Raw genomic sequence first — 27,706 nt, 5'->3', positions numbered from 1 at the left:
ACTTTGTACTATTGAGCTCACCCCTTTCCTAAGAGGTCTGTAGGGGCATGCATAAGCGCACCAAAGTGCCTACTGTCCCTGTCCTATTGTTTCTTTTATTTTTCTTATATGTACTCATTTCTTGTATTCATAACTATGTTTATCCTTATACCTATTATCTTGTAAGCGATTGACAAATAATATAAAATAAATAAATAAATATAAATAAATCAGAAGTGTGACTCAAAGACATACACACACACAAAAAGATTCTATGTGCAATCCTCAAATTGAAAGTGAAAATCAATAGCTTTTTTTTCCCATCTGCTTTTTCACTCTGCATTATAAAGTACTAGATAGAGTGGTCCACTTTCTTGTTTCAAACCCTTAACTTGTGCTACCGAAAATAAGACCGACCCGAAGAAGATTTTAAATGAAATTATACATAACGACCAAAATGGATTTTTGCCATATAGGCAAATAAGAGATAATATCAGAATAATAATGAACATATTAGAATATTACGAAATGCACCCAGGAAAACAAGTGGCCCTTGTTTTTCTGGATGCACAAAAAGCATTCGATAATTTAAATTGGGAATTCATGATACGTCAGATAAGGGAAATGAAATTTGGGGATAGATTTGAAAAATTAGTAGAAACAGTTTATTCTTCCCAAAAGGCTATCATAATAATAAATGAAGATATAACAAAAGCATTTAGAATAACAAAAGGAGTTCGACAGGGATGCCCATTGTCCCATCTGCTCTTTATTTTGACATTAGAGACATTATTAATAAAAATTAGGAAAAACTCAGGATTACAAGGAACAAAAATTAAAAAAGAGGAATATAAATTACAAGCATTCGCGGATGATTTGGGTTGTTTTTTTTTATTGAGGAGCCATTAGAATCAGTCCAGTTCTGATAAAGGAATTAGAGAAATATGGAGAAGTCTCAGGACTCAAAATTAATAGGAACAAAACTTAAATGTTGGTTAAAAATATAATACCTAAAAACAAGAAGGAGTTAGAAATTGTAATGGGACTACAAATTACAAAAAAAATTAAATACCTAGGAATATGGTTAACAACAAAATGCTCCTCAATAAAAGAAGACAATTATATGAAATTACTTAATCAAATTAAAAGGATTTGGAAAAATGGGGGACTTTACAATTATCGTTATTAGGCTGAATAGCAACTGTTAAAATGAACGTTTTGCCAAAGCTTTTATACTTATTTGAAACAACCCCAATAAAATTAGATAAGAATTTTTTTAGAGAATTAAACAGAACAATTACTAAATTTGTTTGGACAGGTAAAAAACCGCAAATAAAGTTAAAGGATTTACAGGATAGCAAGAGTAGAGGTGGCCTTGGGCTCCTGGATTGGGAATTATACCATAAGGCGGCAATGCTTGCATGGATACGAGATTGGATCAATCTAAGAAATAAAAGAATATTAACCATAGAGAGGTATGACTTACAAAGAGGGTGGCATGCATTCCTGTGGGATAAAGAAAATAAACTGTATCTATAGACATAGAATAAGAGACGTACTGATACAATCATGGAGACAAATAAAAAATAAATATTATCTGAAAATTCCAAACTGGATATCCCCTTGGAAGCAGTAGTCCACCCTACTATAACAGAGATCAAGAAAACAGCCAGGTACAGGGAAATTTTGGACACACAAGGGAATCTAAAGAGTAGGCAGGAATTGGAAGGACAGGGAATAAAATTAGATTGGTGGACTTATATACAAATACAAATAAGATATAAAAAAGACAGGAATTTGGACTAGACAATGAATTACAAAAATTAGATGAAATTTTGATTGACCCAGATGAAAAATTATTATCTAAAATATATAAACACTTATTAGAATGGGATAGAGCAGAGGAGATTGTAAAAGGATCAATGATTTCATAGGGTAGAAATTTTGGACATACTGTTGAATTAGAATAGTGGGGAAAGAATTGGAATACCAATTATAAAATAACAAAATTGGCGGCTTACAAGGAAAACCAACACAAAATGTTCTATCGTTGGTACATGGCGCCTTCACGATTAGCTAAGATCTACCCAAATCTAAAACCAAATTGCTGGAAGTGTGGACATCAACAAGGTACCTTCTTTCACTCTTGGTGGTCATGCCCCGAAGTGAAAAAAATATTGCAAAGTGATTCATATGTGGTTAGAGGAATTAATTGAAAATAAAATTGATTTCGTCCCAGAACTATTCCTTTTAGGAATAATTAAAAGAAACTATAATAGAAAGATAAAATATCTTATATTACACATAATAACAGCAGCCAGAATTTCCTACGCACAGTACTGGAAGAAAAATGCAATACCTCCCAAAGGTTAATAATTTAAAGAAATCTTTGAGTGTGTGGGAATGGATAAGTTAACTGTGGAACTAAAAGAGAAAGCTGACACATAATACAATGCAATATGGGAAACATGGTATATCTGGATTGACAATAGATATAAGAATAGAAAATGTAAATAATGTATATATATAGTTATGAGGGTACGGAAGTAGTGTGTATTGAAAGATTGGATAGGATGTATAAATGTATATGTATTGTCACAGTATTGTTCAATTAGTAATGGTATTATTAGGCTTGAAAATAAGCATTTCGGTTTATTTTCGGGGAAGTTTTATTTTTATTTTTTTGAAATGCAGGAGGCAGCGAGCACAGTCACCTCATGGCTGCTGGGCCCCTTAACTGCGGCTGTGCTGCTGTTCATGCGCGCAATGGCACAACCTTGCACAGCTTTGCAGGGGCTGCGGCAGCGGCGTAACGAGTCTCACAAAGACTCATTTCTGGCAGAATTTGTGGGAGAGAAAGAAAGACCAGGGTCATTGGTTTCTTTCTCTCCCCCAAACTCTGTCAAAAATTAGTCTTTGTGAGACTCGTCGCACCACTGCCGCAGCCTCTTGGAGCAGGACTCTGCAAGGTTTGTTGTGTTGTTGCGTGCACGAGCAGTGGCACCACTGCGAGGTTTGACATACTGGTGCAGCCATGAGCAGCAGGACGTCAGCTGTGCCGGTATGATGAAGCTTGTGGCTGCGTTTGGGTGCTGCCATTCACACACACAATGGCACAACAAGCCTTGCAACATCCTGCTCCAAGAGGCTGCAGTGCCGGCACGAGTGTCACAAAGACTCATTTCTAGCAAAATTTGGGGGAAAGAAAGAAAGACTTCTGCTGCTTTCATTGCACGCAGCCAAAAGTTCGCAAAAGGTGGGAAGATGAAATACCAAACTCAACACATACTCACACCTCGTGTATGGGCCGCCCCCGAGCAGAGCAGAGGTGAGGAGGCCATCAGAGGAGCCCTGCACTGCCCCCGCCTGCTTCAGCTTTGCCTTTGCCAGGGCGGCAGGCACTAGAAGGGTGCTGTGCCAAAGCCTCCCCACCGCTTGGTTTGGGGCGGACAGTGCCCAGCAGGCCCAGGTGTGGTGAGCGGGCAGTGGGTGGAGTGGAGAAGAGAAACGGTGGAGAGGAAACCCTTTCAAACAGCATTGCCTACAATTCTTGTTACTCCCCTCTGTCATTTCTCTCTCTTTCTTTCTCATTCTCTCTCTCACACACAGACATTTGATCGCTTAAAAGGGAAAGGCTGGGCTTTGCTTCTATCATAAGCATGCACTTCCCACAATGTTCTGTAATTGCCTATCCTTTTCTCAAGCAGCAGCAGGGTAGACACAGGGGAGGGGAGCCAATTCTGATGGACCGCATGGCTTTCTGCCTCATAGTAGCAGCAGCCTAAGCAACACCAGAGCTCCAGGCCTGGCAGAGCATAAATCGTGCTCGCCGCCTGCTCCATAGCCACAAGGTGAGCTGCGGAACAGAGAGGCCCTTCACTGCAAGGTTGCCTGGTGCCGTGGGTAGGGCTGGGGCTAGCAAGAGTGCGCTGGAAATATCTCCAGGCACCTGGAGAGACAAAATTCCTGGCCCTCGCTGGGTCAGCTGATCCACGGGCCGCGATGAAGGGGCCCAGCAGCCATGAGGTGACCAGAGAAGGGAATAGCTGCCTCCTGTGCTGGCCACGCCCATCCCCTTCACTAGGGCTTATTTTTAGGGTAGGGCGCATATTAGGCTCATCCCAAAATAATCAGGCTAGGGCTTATTTTGGGGGTAGGTCGCATTTTCAGGGAAACACGGTATTAGGCAAGTCAGTCATATTTATAATAGCTTGCATAACTTCTTAAAATATATAGATAATTCTTAGTTAACAACCCCTTTTTCAGTGACCATTTGAAGTTAAAAAGGGAGCCCTAAGATGGGGCCTTGTATTGCAGTCTTCACAGACTCCCCATGTGTCATGTGATCACAATTTAGGCACTTGGCAACTGGCTGGCAGCTACAAGGGTAACAGGGCTCTGCCATCATATGATTGCCAGTTCTGACTTTCAGTGCCAGGTTCACAAATAGCAATCACATGAGTGTGGGACACTTCAAGTGTGCAAGATTTGCCTAATGCTGGCAACTGGAATGGCCACAAGTGCTATTGTAGGTCAATGTGGTCACGTGACATCTCATTCTACAACCATGTTGCTTAGCAAAAGAGTGGCTGACCTCAATTACAATTGGTAAGCAAGGACTATCTGTCAATCGGCATTATATGCTGATAGGATTTTGTTTTTTATTTCTGACCTTCATAATTCAATTCCAGCTCTGGTGCATTTGATTGGGGCATTTGGGCAAACTGAAGGATGTTTCAGCGTGTCAAGTTCAGAGACCTGTGGCAAGAGAAGCCTCTTGTTCCCCTGTCCAAGTCAAGCCAGAAGCAGCAACTGCTGGAGAGGCTCCAAGGGAAACCCTTACCCCTCGCTCACTTGGATCTGCCACCAGGTCACTGGAGAGTAGCTGAAGCTACAGAGCTTGACATGACCCTGAGGGGCCCCTCCTGGCTTCTTCCATCATAGTTAGGTCTAGTCAATTATCGAGCTTGGCTGGTTGATTGGTAGTTTCTGTTCTTTGATGGAATATGGAGGAAAGATCCAAAATGGAAGTTTCTGCTGGGGTGGCCTGGGTGGCCCTGCCTTCTTTCCTTCTGGGGTGCCATCTAGCCCCATCACCATGTCAGCAGCAGGTAGAGGATCTTTGACCTCACCAGTGCATTCTTTGTTTAATCGCATTTGCTTTTCCTTATTTTAAGACACATGTGTTGGGATTCTAAATTCTGTTGATGATAGTGCCTTTTTTAAATTCTCATTTATTAGTCTAACCTCCATATGAACTGCCTCCTCCTCTTCTCTGTTTCAAGCTACCCAAGGTTATTAAAATGCTTTTGAGAACTGTGTGACTTTAATGGAGGAAAAAGAAAGAGGGGGCATAATGAACCCCCTCTAATAAGATCAGACATGGAAGAACCCAAGCTAAACAGAAACCAATGTTTCTGTTTCCAGGTTATCTCTTGGCTCCAATTTTTCTTCTGAGACTGGTGTCTGATGAAGTTTCAGTTTGAATGGATTTTCCCTCAATCACACAGCTCATGGAAGACCAGGAGCACCACCTATGCTCCGGCACAAAGGGCAGGGTCTAAGTCTAATAAGTAATAATGTAAAAACAGACATCAGTTAAAAAAGAGTGAAATGGTCAGAGGTGGTTGTAGATACAGTGCAAAATGCCTTACATGGTACAAGGACAATACCTTGGAAAGTTCCCTCCTTGGCATATCTTGATGCCTTTGGATGTTTGGATATATTGTGTTTGGATGATCAACAACTTAAAGCCCTATTTGTGTAAACCAGCTCAAATTCCAAAAACATTGGTTTGACCAATACTTCAGTTATGTCAGGACAGACTTGACTAATTCTTTATGAAAAGCAAAGCCACATAAAGGATAAATGTTGTTTATATTTTTTTTAAAAAATGGAAATATAGAGTTTGGCACACAGTAATCATAATTTGATTTAAATAAATAACTAACAAAAATTGATCTAGGAATTTAATTTCACATGAGTCTATAGAAGGCAGAATACCAAATAGCCTTTACTGAACTGTGTAACAGAGTTTCCCCAAGCATTCTCTGAAACCACACTAGGTCCATCAGGGGCCGGGGGCAAGCTGATCAAATGGGCCCCACCTCTCTACAGTGCGGGGCAGCTGTGGAGAACTCTAAGGCCAAAAGAAAGTGGTACGTCATAGCAAGAGGCTGATGTTATTGTCCCCCAAATCCAGATTACAACAACACTGCCTGGAGCTACTGGAGTGCCCAGCTACAAAGATGGAATTCCTCCCAAGTGGCCCCAAACCCCTTCCAGGCGATGCCATCACCAGTGCTTCTGCCTGGCCCTCACACACCACACCGCTGGCTTCAACTGTGGCACTCACCAATGTTCTTCTCCAGCCACTGGTGCCCTTCAATGAGCTGGTCAATCATGGCAAAATAGTGGGAATTAGCTTCATCTGGCATCACCCAGCCTCCCGTGGCCATCTCAAGTTGCCCATTCCCTATGAGCCTGCAAACAAGAAATCTATGTCAAAAACTCTCCAAAGGAGGCAAGTGCAAAACTGTCTGAATATTCAAAATGTCTGAATATTCAAAATAGACTGGGCCAACCATTTCTGAAGCATTTTATTCATTATGAGCTGATTCAAATTCAAGACTTCTAATTTCTGGAATGATTTGAATAATTTGCTTGGAACCTGTAATATAACATTTTGAACTAAAGATGCTCAGATGTAAAATATTTTCACCTTCCTGCCCACTCAAGCAATGGTCTAGATATCCTTCAAGATTGATTCAAACTTTTAAAAATTGGTCAAAATATCCCACAAATAAAACAACATCCAGGAACAGAATTTCAGAGATTGCACCATATGGTTAAGTACAAAGTACACTTAGCACATCGCAATGGCAGTTTTCACATAACACCCAAGCCACACAAACTCCCTTTCAGCTTAACACGATGGCCTGGTTCATGCACAAATATACTGTATAACAGCATGGAATAGTATTGCAGGGGGATGAAAGTGAAAGATTTGGAATAAATGAAAATAGTTTGTGAATGCTAATGGAGGGAAATGGAAGTGAATGGCGATTCCAACAGTAAACTTAACTGGGGGAGCTGAAGCTCTTTGCTGTGTAGGAAAATGAAAGAAAAGCAAGGCTGCCTGGACATGGCAGGGCTGGAGGTGCTTGGGGGCCCCTGGAAGGAGGGGGCTGTGCAGTGGGCCTACAGTGGCCAGTCACTCTGACAGGAGGGTCTGCAGCTGCTTTAAGGAGAGCAGGGAGAATCATGATGCAGCAGCTGAAAGATGGGTACGTGAGGCTTGAGATGACTGACAAGCAACTGTCAGGTACACTTGAGAGATTCTGATTATGAAGAGAAAAAGAGAGGCCTAAAAATGGCCTCTTCAGGCAGGTTTACTGGAGAACTGGGCTTGTTAGGGATCATAAAAGGAGGTAGAGTATTGAGAAAGAGATGAAGATCAGATCAGAGGAAGTGATGACAGGAGGCAAGGGGAAGGCTGTTCTTGGGGAAGTGGCATGGATTGTTTAAGACCAAGTCCCACATGGACTCTCCTGTCTTCTACCCTCAAGCTAGATTACCAAGTCCTCAGAAACCCTTAATCTGCTTCTTATTGCCAAATTCAATTTTCTCTGTAATAAAGTTCTCTGCACCCACAAACTCATTGTGGACAGAAGGACAGGCCTGACCTATGTTACCAAGATGCGCAAAGGGCAAGGATATATGCAAATCCAGAAAAATGAGTTAATTTGTTGATAAGTTTAATGTACTGTGGAACCAGTGGTGGGATTCTAATTTTTTTACTACCAGTTCTGTGGGCGTGGTTTGGTGGGCGTGGCAGGGGAAGGATACTGATTTACGTGCCCATTTTCTCAGATTCAGAATTCTTTTGTTGCTACCACTTGATTTCCAGTAAAAGATATCTTTTCTTTGATTAATGGAGTCTAAGTATTTCTTCCTTGGATTTTGAATGGACCACCAGCTGACATTTACTGTAAAATCTACAGTCAGAGGTGGTATTTGCTGGTTCTCTGAACTACTCAAAATTTCCGCTACCAGTTCTCCAGAACTGGTCAGAACCTGCTGAATGCCACCTTTGTGTGGAACCCAGATCTCATGTGTGAATAAGTGATGCTGCTTTTATGTTATGTAGCTGTTATTCTATATTATCTCATGGATGCCTTGCTATCTCTTAAGAATACCCCTGTGTCACCTATGTAATATTACCAGTATTTCTTTGCCTGTATATATTGAAGGACTCTGTCTTTCTTTGCATTTTCTGGCTTATTATTCCTATGCAATCTTTTATATCATTCTCTTATATTTCTCCTCTATCTTTGAAATATTTGTTTCCTGTAACACTCTCCATTCCACCAGGTTTACACTTTTAACACTTAACATCCTACTGATTTTTTTATAAGTCTGGTATAAAGGTGGGTGGAAAACCAATTCCCAAATTCCTCAAATGAAATCTGGGAGCAGTTTTTCCAGTTTTTGAGGGTGACAGAGAAAACACAAAACAATATATGATGTCCAAGTTACTTAGGGTAATATTCTTGCTCATGGACTCTATTGCTCAAAACAAACTGTGCATCTTTTGCTGCAGTCTAGTTCCTCTGGTACTTCTGCACACAGGATTACCCACCTCTGTGGCTGAAATACTTACATTTCTGCACCAAGCTCTTTCATGGCATGGATGAGGCCAGCTAAGCTACCTTACACTCAACTCATGATATGATCCTTCTAAAATTATGCTTCCCAAATTCTAAAATCAGAAAATAAATCACAGACACACATCAATCGCAGTTACCTGCGGACTGCAGCCTGTTTTTGGCTGCTGATGTTGTCCCACCATTTGGAGAAGAAGGAGATTTCGGACCAGATGAAGCGCCGCCGTGGGTCTTCCTGCAGCTTCAGCACCATGTTGTTCAGAATGTGCTGAGTCTGGTCAACATAGTATTTGTCAAACGTCTTGATCCAGCCTTTGGGTAAGAGACAAGGAAGCATAAAAACACACCCATCACAAATATGTCAAAACACTAGCTCTTGACAACAAGAAGGAGATGTCAGGAAGATAAATTGAACAAAAATATGCTATTGTGGTCTTAATTTGCTACACATCTCTCATTATATCATTTCAAGGAATTGTAATGATTTTAGCTCAAAATTTGAACAAAAGAGCCAAGAAAAAGATAGAGAACAAACATTGTTCACATCACCCAGCCTAGTTGAAAATTACAGACCAATCTCTTTATGCTGTGTCACCTGTAAAGTCATGAAACTAATTGTTAACCAATCCATTATCCTCCACTTAGAGACAAACAACCTACTCTCTAATAAACAATTTGATTTCAGAAAAAAACTATCCTGTAATCTGCAACTCTTACACTGCAAAAACATATGGACTACACAACTCGATCAGGGCAAAACAATAGACACAATCTACATAGATTTCTGTAAAGCCTTTGATTCAGTGGTACATGACAAATTACTCCTAAAACTAAAATCTTATGGTATCTCTGGACAACTGCATAACTGGATAGAAGCATTCCTGTCAAACAGACAACAAATGGTCAAAATTGGGAGTGTCCTATCAAATTCTGTACCTGCCAATAGTGGTGTCCCCCAAGGCAGTGTTCTAGGACCAACTCTCTTCATACTCTACATAAATGACCTCTGTGATCACATTAAGAGCAACTGCGTTCTCTTTGCTGATGATGTAAAGCTGTTCAATACCACAGACAATACTGCTACCCTTCAAAAAGACCTCGACTGTATAAGAATGGTCAAACAAATGGCAACTTCAAATCTCAACAAATAAATGCTCTGTCTTACATATTGGCAAAAAAAATCAGAAAATAAAATACAAGCTGAATAGTCAAGATCTTGTTGATGATCCAAACTCTGTCAAGAACCTTGGAATACTCTGTCAAGAACCTTGGAATACTCATCTCTAATGATCTAAGTGCTAGAGCCCACTGTAACTACATAGCCAAAAAGGCATTAAAAGTTGTTAACCTAATCCTACGTAGCTTTTTCTCTGGTAATATCACACTACTAACTAGAGCATACAAAACATTTGCTAGACCAATACTCGAATACAGCTCATCATTCTGGAACCCACATTACGTATCTGATATTAGCACAGTTGAGAAAGTCCAGAAATATTTCACAAGAAGAGTTCTCCACTCCTCTACTCGTTGTAGAATACCTTATGCCACCAGACTTGAAATTCTAGACCTAGAAAACCTTGAATTATGCCATCTTCGGTCTGATCTAAGTATGGTATATAAAATCATACATTGCAATGACTTACCTGTCAATGAATACTTCAGCTTCAACCATAACAACACAAGAGCAAACAATAGATACAAACTCAAGGTTAACCGCACGAAAATTGATTGCAGGAAATACGACTTCAGCAACAGAGTGGTCAATTTCTGGAATACTCTACCTGACTCTGTGGTTTCTTCCCGAAACCCCAAAAACTTTAACCTTAGACTTTGTACTATTGAGCTCACCCCTTTCCTAAGAGGTCTGTAGGGGGCGTGCATAAGCGCACCAACATGCCTACCGTCCCTGTCCTATTGTTTCTTTTATTTTTCTTATATGTACCCATTTCATGTATTCATAACTATGTATATACTTATAACTATTATCTTGTAAGCGATTGAAAAATCAAAATAAATAAATAAAACAACATGGTATACCATGAAGGCAATAAGAGACAAATGTATAAATAAAATGCAGGATAGGAAAGAAATCTGCATAGATTATGAACATATCTTCAGAAACTAAGGATTTCTGGATATAATATAAAATTTTCTGTTAACACATGCTTGTAACTGGAAATGAAAAGAAAAAATATCAAAGTTTTAGACATTGACAAAATATCAATCCAAATTTTAATACAAAAATACTATAAATTTGACAATAAAACTTCAAGATTATTGGCAAGTGTTTTAAAAATGAAAAAGTGTGTATGAAGCCAATGAAAGATATTAAAAACCCACTGTCACAAATATTAATATTAGTAAAAAGTACTCAATTCTTAGACTCATTTGCATATTAAGAAGTTGATTATATTTTTGAAAATATTAAAAATGGAAAGTCTCCAGGTCCTAACCAGTTAACAGATTCTAAAAGACATTTAAAGGTATTGATTGCTCCACCAGAATTTTTCTCATTAAGCAAAATCGCAGCATAACCCGAAAAAAGCTTAATTCCTAAACTAGGTAAAGATCTGATAGAAGCTTCTTACAGACGTGTCTCTCTCCTTAATCCATCAATCAGAATAGAGTTGGGTCTTGGAAGTCTTCTAGTCCAGCCCCCTGCTCAAGCAGGAGAACCTAGACCAAGGGTGTCAAATTTGCGTCGTCACAGCATCGTCACATGACGTATCACAACTTTTTCCCCTTTGCTAAACCGGGCGTGGCTAGCGCGTGACACATCTGGCCCATGGGCCGCAAGTTTGACAGCCCTGCCCTATACCATTTCAGATAAGTGACTGTCCAGTCTTTTCTTAAAAACCTCCAGTGATGAAACACCTACAATTTCTGAAGGCAAGCTATTCAATTGGTTAATTGTCCTCACTGTTAGCAAGTTTCTCCTTAGTTCCAAATTGCTTCTCTCCTTGATTAGTTTCCATCCATTGTTTAAGTGACCATCCACTAGGACTCCAAAGTGTCTCTCTCACAGTTACTGTTTTTGAGCCAGGCTTTATCTAATCTGTACTTGTACCTTTGTTTTTTCCTGCCCAGGTGTAAAACCTTGTTTTTCTATACATTAAATTTCATATTGTTGGATGGGGCCCATTGTTCAAGTCTGTCAAGGTCTCTTTGGATCCTGACCTTGTCTTCTGGGGTGTTGGTTATTCCTGCCATTTCAGTGTCATCTGCAAATTTGTTGATTTCCTCTTCTATCCCCTCATCTAAGTCATTTATGAAGATACTGGAGAGTACTGGGCCCAAGATGGAACCTTGCGGTACCCCACTGCTGTATCCTTCCATGTAGATGTAGTACACGTAATCCCTGAGTTACAACAGTTCACTTAGCGACCATTTGAAGTTATGACATAGCCCCCAAGTACTTACAACCCAGTCCCAAAGTTATAAATGTTGCACCATCACAGCCATTGTTCACTTACAGTCGACAGCAAAAGCAGTGCAACATTCGTCCTGCCTATTCCCCCAGCCCCCGCTGGAGGTCTCCCATTGGGCCTGTGCAGATGCTCTTACCTTGCAACAACCATCGGTTCCTTTGCCTGCTTCACTGCATTTGCAGAAAACAGAAGCTTAAAGTAATGAGAGATCACATGAGAGCAGTAGTGCACAATCTCACCCTACTGATCTCATGTGATCTCGCACTACAGTACTTTAGGCCTCTGCTCTCAGCGCACCGAGGCCTGCACAAGATCCACTGAAAAAGGCTTTGCAAACAGAGGGATTTGCAAAAAGCCTCTTGCCCCAGATCTCGTGCAGGCCTTGGTTCGTAGAGAACAGAGGCCTAAATATGTAGTGCGAGATCATGTGAGATCAGTAGCACAAGATGCCATGTTAGTGATCTTGCAAGATCTCACCCTACAATAATTTAGACCTTTGTTCTGTGTGAACTGAAGCCTGTACCAGATCCCGCAGAAGAGTGCTAATGAGACTTTGGGGCAGCCAAATTGCGTTGCTTGCAGCCTCTCATCAGCTTGCAAATGCTTTTCGCATTATTCCAGTCTCGGCGTGAAGAGAACTTGCAAGATCACTAACATGGGAGTTAGTGATGGGAGGCTTGAAGCAATGCAATTTCGCTGCCCCAAAGTCTTTTTGCTTGCAAGCCCTCTTCAGGCCAAGACTGGAATGGCATAAAAAGCATTTACAAGCCAATGAGACTTTGGGGCAGCAAAATCATGTAGCTTCAAGCCTCCCATCGGCTGACAAGCGCTCTTCATCCCAAGACTGGAATGGCACAAAAAGCATTTGCAAGCCGATGGGAGACTTGAAGCAACATGATTTCACTGCCCCATTTTTCACGCCCGGCAGGATGAGGGAGAACAATTGTGGGGACCCCAGGGAAGGGAGTATGAGGTATCTCAGTGGGTCTGGGGAGGCCCCTGGGTAGTCTGAAGCAGGTGGCCTGTTCCCAGGACCTTCTCCACCTTGAGATACCTCATGTGCACTTAACAACCCATGTATTCGATTGGCAAATGAGTGATTGTGGTCAATTTACGCGATTCACTCCTACGAATCTTCAGATTACAAATAAAATTGGCAGGCTCCATTACATTTGTAACACGAAAACTACCTGTACCATTAAGGACTACTTGATTAGTATGGTGGCAACCCCGAGATGGCCCGTCGGACGCTCACCATGTTGGGAGTTGACATAGTTTGTCAGCCGGTTACAAATCCATCTGGTGGTGATGCTGTCTATCTCACATTTTCTCTAGTTCACCAAGAGGTAGTAGGTTGTGGTCTACTTTGTTGAATGCCTTGCTTTTTGTTTTTCAGTTTATCAGGAGATCTTTGTGGAACCATGCTGGTTTCTTCTTGGATTTCTTGTTTTACTTTTTCAATCATATTGTGTTAGACTGGGCTTTTATGATTATATTTTTCAGTGTTTCCCACACTTCTTGAGTTGTTTTTCCCTTCAGGATTTTTATCCATGGAATTTTTCTTAGGGTCTCTGAGTTTGTTAAAATCAGCTCTTTTAACATACTGGTTGGATTATATTCTATTGCTTGTGTTTGCATTATATTGAATTCCAGTATGACGTGGCCACTTTCACCTGAGGTTACAGCAACTTCCATTCCCTCTAACATTTCTTCTCTATTAGTAAGAATTAGGTCCAGTATAGCTTTACTTCTAGTTCCCTCCTCTACCTTTTGGGTGACAAAGTTGTCAGCTAAGTTGGTTAGGAATCTGTTCGATCTCCTATTTGCTGCAGTTTGTCTCCCAGTTGATATCAGGTTAGTTAAAGTCTCCAGTTACTACTATGGTATGTTTCTTACATACATTTATTAATTGATCATAAATTATATACTAAACTACTAGCCAATCATCTTAAACTAATTATAGGAAAAATTATATACCCTGATCAATCAGCCTTTATTCCAAAAGAAATATATTTAGTCTCATCGCGAGAGATAACTGGCATTTCAACTGTATCAGTGAAAAGGATCTCAATGGAGAAGTTGCAGGCTGGAGTTGGTACAGTGACAGAGAGGGCACCACCTCTGCTTCACTCTGAGCCATTGGTTGTTTGGTCTGTATTTAATATTTTGCAATTTTAATATAGTTTTATTTTATGGTTGTTTTTATATCTCTTTTTATTATATTGTAAGCTGCTCAGAGTCACTTTGGGCAGTGAAATGGGTGTCTTATAAATTTAATAAATAAATAAACGAAAGCCAAGTATTTCATATATCTAGGAATCAATACCCATTTCCCCCCTGCAAACTCTGCTGATCAAGCATTTTTTGTTTTAGATGAGGAGTTGATTATATGAAATTAGTAAATGGTCTAGCTTTAAATAATGCTAAAGTGGAACTTCCATAATTATTTCATTGGATATTGACAAGACTTTATAAAACACATTAGACTCTTTTCTGAAAATTACATTTTCCTCAGCAAAAATGTTAAACTGCTTAAATGCTGCTTGGAAAGGAACTGCTGCCATTTATTCAGCTGATCCAGCCTTTCGTCAAAAAGCTCTTTGCTTCTCTTGCTCTTCAGCCAGAATTGGCTTCCCTGTAGTTTTGAACAATGAATTGCAGGCCGTCCTTGGAGCAAGCAAACCCATCGCTTCCCTCTTCAAAAGGGATCCCATCGCTTCTCACTGGACCAGCTTTCCAGGCTCCCCACCTGAGCTGTACCCCATGGGAGAGAAGTCGAGGCACCTTCAGAAGGGAACCACCTGAAAGCTCATATTGACAGCTGCGATGGCCTCAGGAGCAGCTAGCCTTCCAAAGGAGGACAAGCGCCCGGGGTCCAGGAAGCCCGGGGACCTCTAGAAAACTCTTAGCAACCCTCCTGTACTGGACATCCCAGGGAAAACCAAAATGAAGTGATTTTATGCATCCCTTCCCATGCCCAGCAGGGGGACACGGCTTGGATGATTCACAAAATGGCTGCCCTAATCAAAGCAGCCAGGGAAGCAGCATCAATTTTGCTGAAAGATGTCTCTCCCACCACTCTCCCCAGGATACTCACTCTCTACCAACTATGAAGTGAAAGGGGGTCATTTTTTAGGTTGTGAACAAAGCCCTGAGTTTAGCTAACCATGCTTTTTATTTTTAAGGAAACTCTGGGAAAATCTAGAGGCATTCTTGGCAATGAAGTTGATTCCAGTAGTTTGCTTTGTACTATGCCTGCTTTTTAAAGAATGTTATTCAAAATAATCCTTCAACAGTGATAGAGTGGGGGAGTAGGCCTCAGGGGAAGCTTCCCTTGGCCCTTTGGGGACCCTAGATGTTTGTAGTGTCATGGAGTCTCTGTTTATCTCCCACACCTAAGAGAAGTCTGCTCTGCCACCTGAGCCTTGGAGAGCTATCGGCATTCCTAGGTAAACTAGACAGGAAATCCAACCAGATTACCAACTTAAATCATCAAGTTACACCAGTTGAATCACACCCCTGCTTACAAGTCAACAGATGGTTGTCTGCATCCCACCAACTAGAGTGCATCACCTCCATGAAGGATATGCAGATACATAAAGAATGGATGGATGGATGGAGGGATATGTAGTGTAGTACATCCTTGAATAAAAAGAAAAAAGTGAAAGGAAGAACAAATAGCTGCAGTAAGGGAAAACAGGTGCCCTGGATGGGAAAAAATTGGGCCTGAATGGGGGGAAATTCCACTTCAAGAAGACCAGATGCTGAAAGGGTTAAAGGGAAATTAGATAAAAGGTAGGAAATGCTGGTGACTTTGGGTAAGGCCCTTTCTCAGTCCAGCCAACCTCACAGGGTTGTTGTTGTGGGGAAGATTGCATTAACAGAGGGATAGTATCAAGAGCAATTGAAGTATTAGTACCACTTTATAAAGCCTTAGTAAGACCACACTTAGAATACTGCATCAAGTTTTGGTCACCATATTATAAAAAAATGTAGATATTCTGGAAAGAGTGCAGAGAAGAAGATTTAGCCTGGAGGCTAAAACGTATGAAGAATGGTTGATGGAATTGGGTATGTCTAGGCTAGAGAAAAGAAGGGGCGACATGATAGTAGTGTTCCAATATTTAAGGAGCTGCCACAAAGATGAAGAGGATCAACTTATTTTCCAAAGCACAAAAGGCAGGACAAGAAACAATGGATGGAAACAGGGGTGGGATTCAAGAATTTTAACAACTGGTTCTCTGTGCGGTTGTTGGGTGGGCATGGCCATGGTGGGTGTGGCCTCCTCGGCCTCCTGCACCATGGCAGGGGGGGTGTTTTCACCCTCCCCAGGCTCTGGAGGCTTTCATTGAGCCCCCAGGAGGGTGAAAACAGCTTCCCCTGGGCTCCGGAGGCCCTCCAGAGGCCAGAAACGGGCCCGTTTCTGAACTTCCGGGAGTCCCGTTTTTCACCTCCCCTGGGAGGCTCCAGAGGCTTTCCTCAAGCCTCTGGGAGGATGAAAATGGCCTCCTCCAGGCTCCGGAGGCCGGAAACGGGCCCATTTCCAGACTTCCAAGAGGCCCGTTTTTCGCCCTTCCAGAGCTCCACACGAGCCCTGCACTTAACTGGCATCCAAAACTCCGGGGAGGGGAGGGGAGGGGTGGGCGGGGCCAGCCAGTCCTTGCAACTACCAGTTGAGCGAACCAGATGTAAAATTAGCATCCGGTTCACTGGAACTGGTCTGAACCGGCTGAATCCCATCCCTGGATGGAAACTAACTAAGGAGAGAAGCAACCTAGAACTAAGGAGAAATTTCCTAACAGTGAAAACAATTGACCTGTGGAATGGCTTCCCTCCAGAAGTTGTGGGTGCCCCATCACTGGAGGCTTTTAAGGAGAGCCTGGACAGCCACTTGTTCAGGACAGTATAGGGTCTCCTGTTGAGCAGGGGGTTGGACTAGAAGACCTCCAAGGTCCTTTCCAATTCCGTTATCCTGTTATTCTGTTAACATTCAAAAGCTGGTTATAGATGATTCAGAAGAGGAGCCTTGCACCTCAAGGGATGCACTACAAAGAGTGCTGGGAATCACTGTACCCCACATAGAATATATCACATCAGAAAGGTTGCTAACAGAGCCAGAATCTCCCCTCTCCTTGGCTCCCTTTCAGAGCCATCTAGAGAACTAACACAAGGGAAGGTCCACAAAACAAAGTAATTAGTTGGAATGTGGATGGCTGGTTGTCCAAATGCAGAGCTATGACCTTCATAAGCTTCGTTAATACATTTGCTGTCCTCTCGCTGCAAGAAACCTGGCTTAATAATAGCCCTCATGGGTTTGGGGTTCGTTGGCTCAGGGAGAACTGCCACCTTTGGTCTTGGATGGGGTGGCACTACTCCAAACAGACCCTATGCGTAATCTAGGGGCTTTCCTGGACTCATCACTCCTTCTTGAAGAGCAGGTGGCAGTCGTGGCCAGGAGAGCCTTTGTGCAACTGCAGGTTGTGCACCAGTTACACCCTTTCCTGGACCAAACGGTCCCTACTCACAGTCACTCATGCCCTAGTCCCATGATGGTGAACCAAGGGCACGTGTGCCACAGGTGGCACGCAGAGCCATTTGTACGGGCACGCAAGCCCCAACCAAACTTACCTGCACTGCGCATGCGCATGCCTCCCAGCTGATTTTCGGCCCATTTGGGGCCGTTTTCGCCCTCCCGAAGGCTGGAGGGAAGCCTCCGCAGCCTGGGGAGGCCAAAAAATAGGCCTTCTGGAAATACTGGAAGTGCCCATTTTTAGTCTCCGGAGGGCCTCTGGAGCCTGGGGGAGGCCTTTTCACTCTCCCAGAGGCTGGAGGGAAACCTCTGCAGCTTTGGGAGGACGAAAAATGGGCCTTCCAGAAATACCTGGGACCAGGTTATCTGAGGGAACATCTCTTGCTGGTCACATCTACCCAACCCATTAGAGCGGGGAGACAGGGAATGCTGCAGGTCCATCCCTGAGGGAGATACACCTGGTGGGACCCAGAAGAAGGGCCTTCTCCATGGTGGCTCCCTCTCTCTGGAACATCATCCCTCCAGAGATTAGAATGCCTCCCTGTCTAATACTCTTCCGGAAGGCACTGAAGACCTGGTTCTTCCAGAGCAGGATGGAGCCCATCAAATGGCTTGTGTGATCTGCTGTCGTCAGGGCGGGGGTGGGAGTTGTGGGGTCATTACTATTACTACTACTACTACTATTATTATTTTCAGATTTTGTTATATTGTACTTTATTAATTTATTTGATTCTTTTTGTTAGTTTTTTATTGTTTTGTTTTTTAAAATATGGTTTTACATTCTGTAAGCCACCTCGAGTCGCCATGGGTGAATAGGCGGCAATATAAATTAAATAAATAAATAAATAGCTATACAATTTACTCTTTAAATGCCATAGCAGGGGAAGGTAGAGGCAGACTTAAAGGGAGCTTCAATATATTAACCACCAGCCTGAATATAACAACCCAAGAACTTCTGCCATTTGAATATTATGCCCTGTCAGTAAAGATTCAATCAGGACCCTGTACTCTAATAATAGTCAAAGTATATTAAGTATATTAATTATATTCCACCTTTGAGAAGAAAACACGAGATCAGGAGCTAATGGAACAAATTGGAACGTTTCTCAAATAACTTACTTAACAATGCCGATCAACATATATATTGATGGGGGAGATTTAAATTCTAGGGTTGGCTGCGACAATGAAACTCTATATATACAATATAATCAATCTATTTTAGAATCTGACTTTCTTCCTTGTACAAGGAAATCAAAGCAAACTTTGATTTCCTTGTACAAGGAACCTTGTTTGTACCTAGCCCAAACAACTAATAGGCTAAATCTTTATATCTTGAATGCGTCCCTTAAATCAGTTTATGTTTTGGAATGGGCCCAAGAAACCCACAGAAATACACAGACAATGTAATTGTATCTGGAAAGTTTTTAGTTTCTTGACTCTCTTTAAAGTTTTCCCCCTAGTTGATAGCAATAATTTGCCACTTATTCTATGCTCATTACCCTTAGTTGGACAGATCTTCACCAAATCAATGCATGGGTACAATGGTTATCCAACTATAGAGTAAAATGGACCACTAGATAATTCAATAGCTGACCAACTGTTCCCTCTTTTGGCACACCACTGTAGGACCTCTTGGGGCTGGCTCATGTCAGCTGAATAGTGTTATATTGCCAGAAATACGGGGAAATCACTGTAGGGAACTTTACAAAGATAGCTCAGTGGCAAATAGATCTTTCTGTACTGACATGGAAAAACTGCCTATTTGGCAAGCAGTAAAACCCAAGGAATTTATGGACTGAATTTTTCACCTCAAATCAGGTGCAAATATTATTTATACCTGAGCTAATTAAAAATAATCCATTATGGTGGCATCACCTTTTACAGCATCTATAAATCTGGCTAGATATTTAAGGACTGGGGCCTCGCGATCATTATACCTGTCTATAAGAAAGGGAATGAGACCAGTCCTGCCAACTATCGAACTATAAGTCTCCATAATATTATAAGCAAACTTCATGGGGACATCTCCAGTGGAAGCTTAAGTGGAGACTGGATGGAAGAGAAAGGATTATTGGCAGAGAAACAAGCCAGGTTCAAGGAAGGCCGCTCAATAAATGACCAATGTCTTATATATCAACATCTTATTGAGCTGCGATGGTGCAGTGGTTAGAATGCAGTGTTTCAGACAAGCTCTACCAACTGCCAGGAGTTCGATTCTGACCAGCTCCAGGTTGGCTCAGCCTTCCATCCTTCTAAGGTTAGTAAAATGGGGGCCCAGATTGTTGGGGGCAATATGTTTACATTGTAAACCACCCAGAGTGCTGTAAAGCACTATGAAGCGGTATATAAGTCTAGGTGTTATTGCTATTGAGAAATACATCTCTCAGGCTACTATTTCATTCTACACAGACTTTTCTGATCTTAAGACAGCATCTGTATCTCAAATCAAGCTATGGGACAAGCTGTGTAATACCACCATGGACAATACTTTCTTATTTGCACATTACATGAACGAATGAAGGTAAGAGTAAGATGTAGTCTGAAGGATACCTGACAGTATGAATTCCAACTACCAAAGGTGTAAGATGAGGCTGCATACTGGCACTTCTTTTATTTAATTTTTATGTGAATGATGTGGATAAAACAGCTGGAGAGAGTGAAGTTTCATCCACCCAACTAGCAGAGAGACATTAAATTATACTACTGTGTGCAGATGATGCAGTAATTCTCTCAAGGATGCCTACTGGACTCAGGAGAGCTATGGGCACCTTTGTACATTGTTGTAAAGAGAAGCAGCTGGAAATCAACTAGTTAAAACTAAATTAATGGCATTTGCAAATCATCCTAAAAAGCTTACCTGGATTATTAACAACTGTTCCATCAAACAGGTGGAATGCTTTCGATATCTAGGGGCAATCTTTCAGGCTACTGAATATAAAAGGGCTCATGTTAACTATGTTTCAAAAAAGGAACATCAAAGTGCAGCAGTTATTCTAAGATTTTATTATATTTTACTATACCACTGTAGGTTAGCCTCTTAAAAGCTTGATGACTGCAGGTATGCATTAATCCACAAGCTTTTAGAGACTAACTCTCTAGCCCAATTATATAACTGTACTGTCTTCTAACTTGTCCAGTCTAAATTCTTAAGAGCAATTTTTCAAGTTCCACGCTGCATCTTTAATTCGGTATGCATGGAGGCTGGAATGGTGAGATGGGAGACCAGAATTTGGCAATTCTACAAAGTGAGGTTAATATTTTTCCCTGCAGGCCTATCATGTTGGTATTAGAAGTTTCAAAGGGGGCGGGAAAAAAGCAGTTTATAACAAGGTCCCCCTCCTAGGAGTCTCCCCCACTTATTAGTATCTCTGTGCTATGAGCAGGCTAGAACCCACCCTCAAATAAGGCCTGTATCCAAGATATGCAAGTGGGAAATGCTATTTGGCTTCCCATGATGGACAGTCAGAGACACCTCCTGGTGCATGACGTGTATCTCACACATCTTAACATTCCCCACCAGAGAAGGGCCTTTAACTTAGCCTGATGTAATGTGCCACCTTCGGATGTCCTAGGTACAAAAGATGCCATGCCCTTTAGGAAGATGCCCCTGGCAGTCAGGACACGTAGAAACAACCAGATTATTTTGTACTGCCAGTTTTACACAGATTCCCAAAATGCTCTCACTGCCCCACTCCTGGCTTGTAAAACAGGATATAATGATCAGCAGTACAAACAATTCTTACTTTCTGATATTAATCCTGAAATAACTTATAAGATTGCCAGGTTCTGTGTGGTGGCACACAAAATTAAACAAAGAATAAATAAGAGCAACTGAACTTTTTGGGTAAGTAAATGGCTTTGCCTCAGCATTACCTACCGGTCATTTTTTTAAAGTCAGCTACTGTTCTGTACCTTCCTTAGATTTGTCAGGGGCTCTATACAGTATTTCTTAATTTTAGGTTAGTAAAATAATAAGAATAAAGCTTTTTAGCAAATTTTTCTATGTATCACTCATTTATTTTTGGATGTTCTGGATCTTTGAAAATTATTTTCTCCTTCATTCTGGTGATTAACAACTGCAATAAAGTTATTTGAATTTGCTCATGGAGTGATTTGCTTAATGTGTGTGAAGGCTGAGATTGTGCCTGTCAACTGGAAGAATGTGTTGATAGTTCCTGTATGTGAACAGAAAGGAAGCAAACACTGAAACATTTAGACTGAAAAAGACTAATGAGATGTTACGATGAGAGATATTTCTCTCTTGACAGGAGATGAGATCTGGGAACAAGTATTTTTAGTGCAACATCAGAGAAGGTGATAAGGAACTGAAATTGTCTGGGAGAAGGGAATTCTTTTAAATATTTTTTTACTGCACTTTTTTTACTTTCTATAGACTTCTTAGTTTAATTTTTTATCCTTGTATTTGTAAACTTTAAAAATATATACAAAAAGGGGAGGGACAAGAAGCAACATTCGGGATTTCCACTTTAAACATTCGGGATTTCCAATGCACTTTAATGCCGGATGGGGAGGAGGTGTGCCAATCAAATTTCTGCTCTTTCAATGTTTTTTCTTGGCAGAAGCGAGAAAGAATCTCAACAGCATGTCAGCTATTTTAGAGGAAGTGTATGATACAGTGAATAAGCTTGAATTTCATTCTGTACAAATACATTTGTGGCTTGCCTTCTGAATATGGTGAGAATAGTATAAAAGTAGTCCTCAACTTATGACCCTTCATTTAAGAACCATGCAAATTTAGCACTGAAAAATGTGACTTATGACTGGCCCTCACAACCACTGCACATCCCCACAGTTACATGAGCAGAACTAGGGCACTTGGTAACCAGCACGTGTTCACGTCAGCTGCAGCATCCTGGGGTCTTCTGATCACCACCTTCCCAGAGATCTTCCAATCAGCTAACTCAAGGGAGGAAGCTGCATTTGCTTAATGATCACTTAACTGATCTTAGTGATTTGCTTAATGACAGCTGCAAAAAGATCATAAAACTGGGTATAAGTCAACACCCACATTGCTTAGCAGAAGAAGTTCCAGTCCCAATTGTGATCATAAATTGAGGATTACCTGCAACAGGGAAATAAATATAAGGGAGAATAAAGAGAATACTTAGCCAGTGCAAGGTGAGAATGCTACAATCTCCTCTTGGATAGGTGAGATATTTTTGGAATCCTTGCAGGGACATCACAGGTGTGTTAGTTGGGGAATGCGACACGTTCATCTTAGCAGATGAAGTCACATTATTGGCCAAATACCAATAGCTTGTATATTAAATAGCTTGTATGACACAACGAAGAGTAAGGACTTGAAAATGAATGCCAAAGACCAAATTAGGTGCGTCTGATAAATTCATTCCCAACAGCTGCATATTATCATAAAAACTGAAAAACTACAGCAAATAGAACATTTCCTTAATATTTTGGCATTTTAAAATATTCAGCTTACAATAGAAAGTATTAGTGTATACTGCAGGGGTCTTCAAACTTGACAGTTTGAAGACTTGTGGACCTCAACTCCCAGAATTCCTCCTCCAGTCATGTTAGCTCAGCAATTCTGGGAGTTGAAGTCCAGAAGTCTTAAACTTGCCAAGTTTGAAGACCCTGGGTGTATGGACTGATGATTTAAAGAATGTTTGTCAAAATAAGTGAAATTGAAGCATGCAACTGCCCAGTCTGTTGGGGGTAAGAGGTGAAACATAAAAACGTGGTGTCTTTGGAATGGGCGACTTAACAATCTGTACAGTAAAATAAGAAGAGAGGGAGAGAGAGAGAGTCAAGAATGAATCAGTGCATAATGAACATTGACTGAACTCAAATGTGATTGACCAACACAGAAAATGTTGTTATGGTTTGGTCCAAGAAAGAGAATAAAGGACTACAAATATACGAAAGAAAATTGAATGTCTTCAGGGAAAGGAGAAGAAGAGTGTGGGAAACTGGTGCTGAAATATTCATAGACATTAGAAGAATAAAAGGCAATATAGGAAGTGGTGCACATCTGTGATATAAATTCCTTTGTGCTCTGGAGCTTAGTTGTTTGCTTGTAGATGTTTCCACAATATCAAAGACCTAATTATAGAAGATGAGATTAAACTTTCATTTAATATCACAGCACTATTTATATCATAGATCCTGTGAAAGAATGCATGGTAGCAGTACCACAGAACACACCTGACCTAACTGGATATATTAAGATTGAAATACTCAGAATCGTGAACCTGATCAACCTTTCCCTCACGAGAGGGAGTTCTCAACTTATGATCACAACTGAACCCAAAATTTCTACTGCTAAGCAAGAAAGTCCCATTTTATGATCTTTCTTGCCCACCTCTTAAGTGAATCCCTGTAATTAAGTTAGTTATGCAGTTATTACCATATTTTTCGGACTATAAGACACTCCGAAGTATAAGACGCAGCTAGATTTTAGGGAGGAAGACAAGAAAAAAAAATCTGCCTCTGCCTCCCAGCCATTTGCCTCCTTGCAGCAAACAGCAAACAGCCTGATCAGCTTCAGCGCAGCCTGATTAGCACAAGCAGCTGATTGGCGGTTGGATCAGCCTCCCAACGATCAGCTGTTTCAGGCTGCAGGGATCACCATCTCCTATTGCCACTTCCGCTCACCCTGCAGCCTGAAACAGCTGATCGTTGGGAGGCTGATCCAACCGCCAATCAGCTGCTCCTGCTAAATCAGGCTGTGCTGAAGCTGACCAGGCTGTTTGCTGCAAGGAGGCAAATGGTTGGGAGGCAGAGGCCGAAGGGTGGGGACCAGTGAGTGGGTGGGGCTTCGGCATCATTCGCTGTATAAGACGCACAGACATTTCCACCCACTTTTTTGGGGGGAGGAGTGTGTCTTATACACTGGAAAATAGGGTAAATGATCACAGGACCCTGGGACAGTGCAACCGTCATAAATATGAGTCAGTTGTCAAGTTTCCTAATTCAGATTATGTGACTATGGGGATGCTAAAATGATCATGTGGAAAATGGTCATGTCACTTTTTTCAGTGCCACTGTAAGTTGAAATGGTCACTATACAAATGGTTATAAAATGAGGACTAGCTGTACCTACTTTCACTTTGATGGAAAGACCTAGCAACAAACCAGAGGAATAACCTGATAGGGCAACCACTCCAGGACTCATAGCAGAGACTGTAATGCTGCCTCTAGAAACCACAGCACTCCCACGCATAGACAACATAAAAAAGGAACAACCAGAGGAAACTTGATTGAGTAACACTCAGTTTGTTAGAAAATGAGCAACTATATTTTAAATAAACGAATAAAATAAAGACCCACAAAATTATCAACAATATCTTCAAAGGAATAAAATTCCCAAGGGAAGAAAAAATAGACAAGCCTGACAAACCTCTCCTTCCAATTGTATCATTGCCCCCACCTCAAAATTATTAACCAAAAAGCCTCAGCACCTCACAGGGGGAAGCAAATACTCCATCAACTCCCCACGACAGGCCTTCAAAGAATCAAAGACACAACAATAGATGAGGATGAAATGAGGGTCTCATTTGATGTCACAGACCTTTTCACATCCACAGAGCCAGAATTAAGTAAAGAATCCAGGACAACATTTCATCTCATCAACCTCTGCTTAACCACATACTTTCAATTTGAAGGACAAAATTATCAACAAATCATCACTTTCAGGACTTATAGCAGAAGTTATATCTGGAATCAATAGCACTTTCACAAATTCAACCCAAAATATGGATCGGGTATGTACAGTACACCTTTACCATAATAAAAAAGGACCACTTAGAGAACACCCACAAAACCACCACCAACCTCTTCAAAGGAATCTAACTCACAAAGGAAGAAGAAAACAACTCACTACCCTTCCTGGTTGTCCTTATCAGCAGAGACTGTGAAGGCAAATTAGAAACACAAGTATACCAAAAAGTCACCTACCCCAATCAAGTGCTCCCCTACCAACTGCTCATAAGAGAAGCTTTGTAAGAACTTTATTTAGAGACAAACACAACCACTGCAGCAATCCTGACTGGCAGTAAAAGGAAACTGATCATCTATTATTATTATTTTTACATTTGTTTACTGCCCATCTCACCCTGAGGTGACCTTGGGTGGTTTACCATGTTAAAATATACATCTCGCAATAAAATGGATATCCACAAAACTTCATCAAAAAGTTCCTGACCACTCAAGCCAATATAACATAACACGCACAAGCTGTAAAAAGTATAATAGTGCCATACAATCAAAAACATCTCAGAAACTACCAATAGACTACTGCAACCACATAGTATCATCATAGCACACAAACTAACTAAAGCTCTCTAAAATATCCTAAGTTATCACAAAAACAACAACAACCCAGCAGCCCCAGAAGTAAAAACATACAGTGGAAATAAAGACTGCAACAGCCAATATGAAGGCCAAACAGGCAAAGAACTGCCAGAACGCATCCATGAACACAACTAAGTCAGAAGAAATGATAAAAAATATTTAATTTCACAACACATGGACAGAAGTAGCCATAGTTTCAACTGTGAAACCGTGACCATCCTAGACCAAACCAAGTCTGAAAACCCTAGAGATTTCCTAAAAGCCTGACATTCTGCAAGAAAACCACCCAGCTCAGAGAACACCAAGGATTCCACAGTTCAGCCTTCAGCTACATTATTCTATTGAAAGTGATTCATGAGAGAATAGAAGGGGAAATCATCAAATTTGCAGATGACACTAAGATGGCAGGAATAGCCAACACCCCAGAAGACAAGCTCAGGATCCAAAAAGACCTTGACAGACTTGAACAATGGGCCCCATCCAACAACATGAAATGTAATGTGGAGAAAAGCAAGGTTTTACACCTAGGCAGGAAAAACCAATGGTACAAGTAGGTGAAACCTGGCACAAACACAGTAACTATGAAAGAGATCTGGGAATCCTAATGGATGATCACTTAAATATGAGCCAGCAGTATTCGACAGCAGCAAAAAAAAGCTAATATAATCCTTGATTGTATAAGTACAGAGGCATAGAATCAAAATCAAGTATTAGAACCACTTTATAAAGCCTTAATAAGGCCACACCTGGAACACTGCATCCAGTTTTGATCACATTACAAAAAAAGATGTTGAGACTTTGGAACAAGTGCAAAGAAGAGCAACTAAGACAATTAAGGCCTGAAGACAAAAAATCCGGTTGCAGGATTTTGGTTTGGCCAGTTTAGAGAAAAGAAGGAATAGGGGGGACATGATAGCAGTATTCCAGTATTTGAGAGATTGCCACAAAAAGGAAGGGGTCAAACTTAATTTTCAAAGCACCAGAAGGCAGGACAAGAAACAACAGATGGAAACTAATAAACTTGGAATTGGGGAGAAATTTCCTAACAGTGAGAACAATTAACCAGTGGAACTGCTTGTGGTCAGAAGTTGTGGGTGCTTCATCACTGGAGGTTTTTAAGAGACTGGACAGCCACTTGTCTGAAATGTTAGAGGGTCTCCTGCTTGAGCAGGGGGTTGGACTAGAAGACCTCAAAGGTCCTTTCCAGCTCTATTTGGATTGCTATGCGATGGGGGTACAGTACTTCCAGGGACATTTCCTGCTCTATTAGATTGCCTTTCCCAGGTACATATGCTTTTCTAATCATGCATTTAATCTTTGGTTTCCTATTTAATTCTTTTCTGCCTCTTTAACTGCTTACTCTGGAAGGGAAGAACTGAAATGGGGTTAAATCACAAAGGGTCAACGGAAGGTATGCATCTGAGCAGTCAGACATTTGAGTGGGTTGCATCCCATTCTGCATCCTTCCTCTCCAGGACCAGAGGGGGACTTGTGGCGCCCAAGGGCTCCACAAGCGCCCCCTTTCCGCCACAGGCCCCGGCCAAACAGCCCCTGAGTCCTACCCACAGGGAAGACCCTTCTGCCCCGCCGGCTCACCTGGGTCGTTGTGGGAGTGGGGCACCACGAAGACCTGCAGCGGCTGCGCATCCCACTCGTGGGGCTCGTAGGTGATCTCGAAGCCCTGCTTCCACGCCCCGCCGTCCTGGTTGTCGTAGGGCAACAGCGCCGACACCGCCAGCATCTGCGGGCGGAGGTTGGAGACGGCA

General features: G+C 41.5%; 1 protein-coding gene across 6 annotated transcripts in view; it reads right to left on the bottom strand.

Moving 5' to 3' along the window:
• MAN2A2 (mannosidase alpha class 2A member 2) overlaps nt 1-27,706 on the bottom strand; it is a 38,887-nt gene that overhangs the window by 10,565 nt on the left and 616 nt on the right. For all 6 annotated transcript variants that reach the window (XR_015750832.1, XR_015750833.1, XM_026684695.2 and 3 more), the window contains exons 3-5: nt 27,537-27,681; nt 8,786-8,957; nt 6,335-6,462 (exon numbers count right to left, since the gene is read on the bottom strand). Coding sequence is in view for 4 of the 6 variants with exons in the window: in XM_026684695.2 (XP_026540480.1) it covers nt 6,335-6,462; nt 8,786-8,957; nt 27,537-27,681 (445 nt within the window). In the remaining 2 variants the exon portion in view is untranslated. The remainder of the gene's footprint in view (nt 1-6,334; nt 6,463-8,785; nt 8,958-27,536; nt 27,682-27,706) is intronic.

Source organism: Notechis scutatus, chromosome 11, assembly GCF_049901735.1.
Source record: "Notechis scutatus isolate UNSWTSFEM ecotype Mainland chromosome 11, rNotScu1.2, whole genome shotgun sequence".
In the NCBI taxonomy this organism is placed as follows: Eukaryota; Metazoa; Chordata; class Lepidosauria; order Squamata; family Elapidae; genus Notechis; species Notechis scutatus.
This window is presented reverse-complemented; position numbering and strand designations above follow the sequence as displayed.